Consider the following 3,041-nt stretch of genomic DNA (forward strand, 5'->3'; position numbering starts at 1 on the left):
CTTAGATGTACGAGATGCAGATGGTAATACTAAAATTTCACCCAAAGTGTCAGTTTGAGTTTGAGAACGAGTTATTGACGATGACACAGTACTGATAGTTTTAGTGCAACTAGTAGCACTTGTACAAGTAGTAGCTGTACATTCAGATAACGCATCAGAAGATACCGAAACACAGCGATATGGGTGCCTAATTTTAAGCCAGGTGACAAATAAAGGATCATACAGGTCATAGCCTTCTTCAAAACGTTTAGAGAAGAGTTTCTCCTGTTCTTCTGTAAACAGTTCTGTATCATCATCATTTACAGATACACTACTATTTGTATCCATATGAGGTAGAGGTACAGGAGAAATATCAACAGATGGAGTAGGATTAATAGAATGAGTATCGCTTAGTACATGTGCAGAAGAAACATCACATATTTCTGGTGTTGAAGGACTATCAATTGTAGAAGGTGGAATGGTGGGTGGAGCGAATTCAGGAGTCCCATTGCTTTTACTCTCCTCCTTAAACACTTTAGAAGGACCTAATCTGTCGTTTACAACACTTGGGTTGAATGGAAACAGTCCAGACTTACGAAAACCACTCATTATATTAAGATGTGTCACAGAGACTGGCCACACTTCAGAAACTAGAGAGGACAATAGATCGGGAGTAATAACACGACCAGGATTTTTACTAACGTAATTAGTGCAAGCTTTAGAAAAGTTGGATTTAAACGACTTAAAAACACCAATATCTAAAGGTTGTAAGATGTGTGTCGTGTGTGAAGGAAGGCAGAGAATGTAGATTTGATTGCTCTTAGCATATTCAATTGCCTCTATGGACATGTGAGAAGAATGGCCATCTTGCACAAGAAGAACCGGCCTGGCAGGAGGAATATTATTGGAAAAAAACTTAAGCCATTCGAAATACAACTCTGAGTTTATCCAGCCATTTGTGCTGGTAACAAATAAGGTGTTTGGAACAGCTCCAGCTTTATAATTATCAGGTAGTCCCCTTTTTCGAGGGTAGATTATCATGGGTGGTAAAACGAATGCCGACGCTGACACACAAGCCATAATAGTGTGGTTTTTACCTCTCTCTCCTGATACGACAGAATAAACATGATTTCGACCCAGTTCCGCCACTACTTTTCCTGGTTTATGTACAACTGAAATGCCCATTTCATCGGCATTATATATCATCATTGGTTTAGACAATAAGTTAAGACGTCCATATAGAGCACCCAATTTACCGAAAAAATCACTGATTATTTCTGGGCTTCCTGCAAATGCTCTGGCTTGAGATAATGGTTGAGGACTACGAAGAGTAAGACGAGGGTAACGCCTTCTAAACCCGTCAAACCACGCTCGGCCCGCTGATTCTCCTTTAAATGGATGAGATTTCTCTGTCTTTTCAGCAATTGTAAAGGCTAACTTCATTATGGTCTCTCTATTTAAACCATAGCCCATATCAGCCATTTCTAAGAGGTATTGGTATAAACGGTCTTCTTCTTCTTTCATTAGAACAGTGGGTGGGCCTGGACGACAATCGATAGCAACAATATCATGGACTCTTCTTCTCAATGATTCAACTGGCAAGTTGTACATCCTTGCTGCCTCTCTCAATCCATTCGTTCCTTCTCTGACACTGGCAACAGCTATTTCCATAGATTGGGTGGACCATTGTTTTCTTTTACATGCCATGACTGAGTGTTGTAGATCTACTAATAAACGTTAAATTAAAGTGATAATTTCAACCAATAATACTTACAATCTCTAATGAGGAAAACCTGACAGCTGATGGTAAGTGAAAAATAGACTCGGAAACACAGTGCTTTCCCGCACCAAAGTATATAATCGCAAGGTTAAATTAGAGTGATAATAGAGCCTGTCGAAGACTGAGTGAGAAGTAGTCTGGCTACACAAGACTAGAGAAGAGCTGACAACTGAGAGAGACGAGGAGAGAAACACGTGTCAACTTCTAGCCTTGATGACGTCACAATGGCGGTGGATGTCCGTAAACTTACCTTGGCTTTTGCATGTTTTTGTCAGTTTTTGTGATTTTTTTGCAAATCAAACATCACAACACAGCAGTACAAAGGTTAGTTAGTTTGTGTAATCATTTTAAAGTCAAAATATAATAATGTCCCATAATAGGTGCTGTCTCGTTTTACCTACATATACTCTATTGGACAAATTTTAGTGATTATCGATATTTTTCGATACGATATTGACCACACCCAGTAATAGTTAATAAACTACAATAATAGTTAACAAACTATGATAAAAAGTGATTACTCATACTATCATTAGTTTTTTGTTCAAAAATGGCCTCATATCTTCATATTTTGGCTTGATCCAGGTTCTTCTGACAGACAGCAACCATCCTGCCTTCGTATAGCTGCTTACAAGGTTGTTTTAAAATTAAATTGACCTAATTAACCACTGTTTATATAACTATTATTCTGGTTATGTGGGTGTGGTTATCATATCAAAATCTGAGCTTCAAAATTTCGATAACGATATTTATCGATATTGCCGATTATCGATAAAAATATCGGTTGATTCGATATATCGCCCATCACTAATTTCCGGACACTTGTCAGGCAAAATTCAAAAATTGAAAAAACCTAAAGCAAAGAGCACAAAATTTAAATGATTATTAAGCAAAGAAACCAAATCTAATAATAGAAATAGTTCACCAAATCACACTAAAACTATACTAAATGCTTTCATTCAATTCTTTTATAATGTCAGACATTGTTGGACGATCTTTGTAGTTCTCTATCAGACAACGTTCAATGAGATTCTTCAATGTCGGCCTCTTGATAGCTTTAATCTGAGCTACTCTCTTCCCTACGTCTGGAAACTCACAAACGACCATCTCTATAAGGAGGACACCATAACTGAAGACATCCATTGCAGGAGAATGTTGATTTGGATTGAACGATTCTGGAGCTGAATAGACAGGATTACCAGGATTGCTTGTTTTAGCAAGAGGTTGGAGACTAACTGTACCATAATCTGATACTTTAGCCCTCCATCCTCCTATCATTGGT

General features: G+C 37.9%; 1 protein-coding gene across 1 annotated transcript; it reads right to left on the reverse strand.

The window, feature by feature from the left end:
• Positions 1-140: 140 nt before the first annotated feature.
• Positions 141-1,686, reverse strand: LOC100640141 (uncharacterized; the record flags this gene model as incomplete). Its single annotated transcript, XM_003391453.1, has 1 exon — positions 141-1,686. A coding segment is annotated over exon 1 (1,546 nt), but the record flags the coding sequence as incomplete, so codon positions are not given.
• Positions 1,687-3,041: the final 1,355 nt, after the last annotated feature.

The sequence above is a fragment of the Amphimedon queenslandica genome, unplaced genomic scaffold (genome assembly GCF_000090795.2).
Source record: "Amphimedon queenslandica unplaced genomic scaffold, v1.1 AMPQUscaffold_9010_Cont19051, whole genome shotgun sequence".
NCBI lineage: Eukaryota > Metazoa > Porifera > Demospongiae > Haplosclerida > Niphatidae > Amphimedon > Amphimedon queenslandica.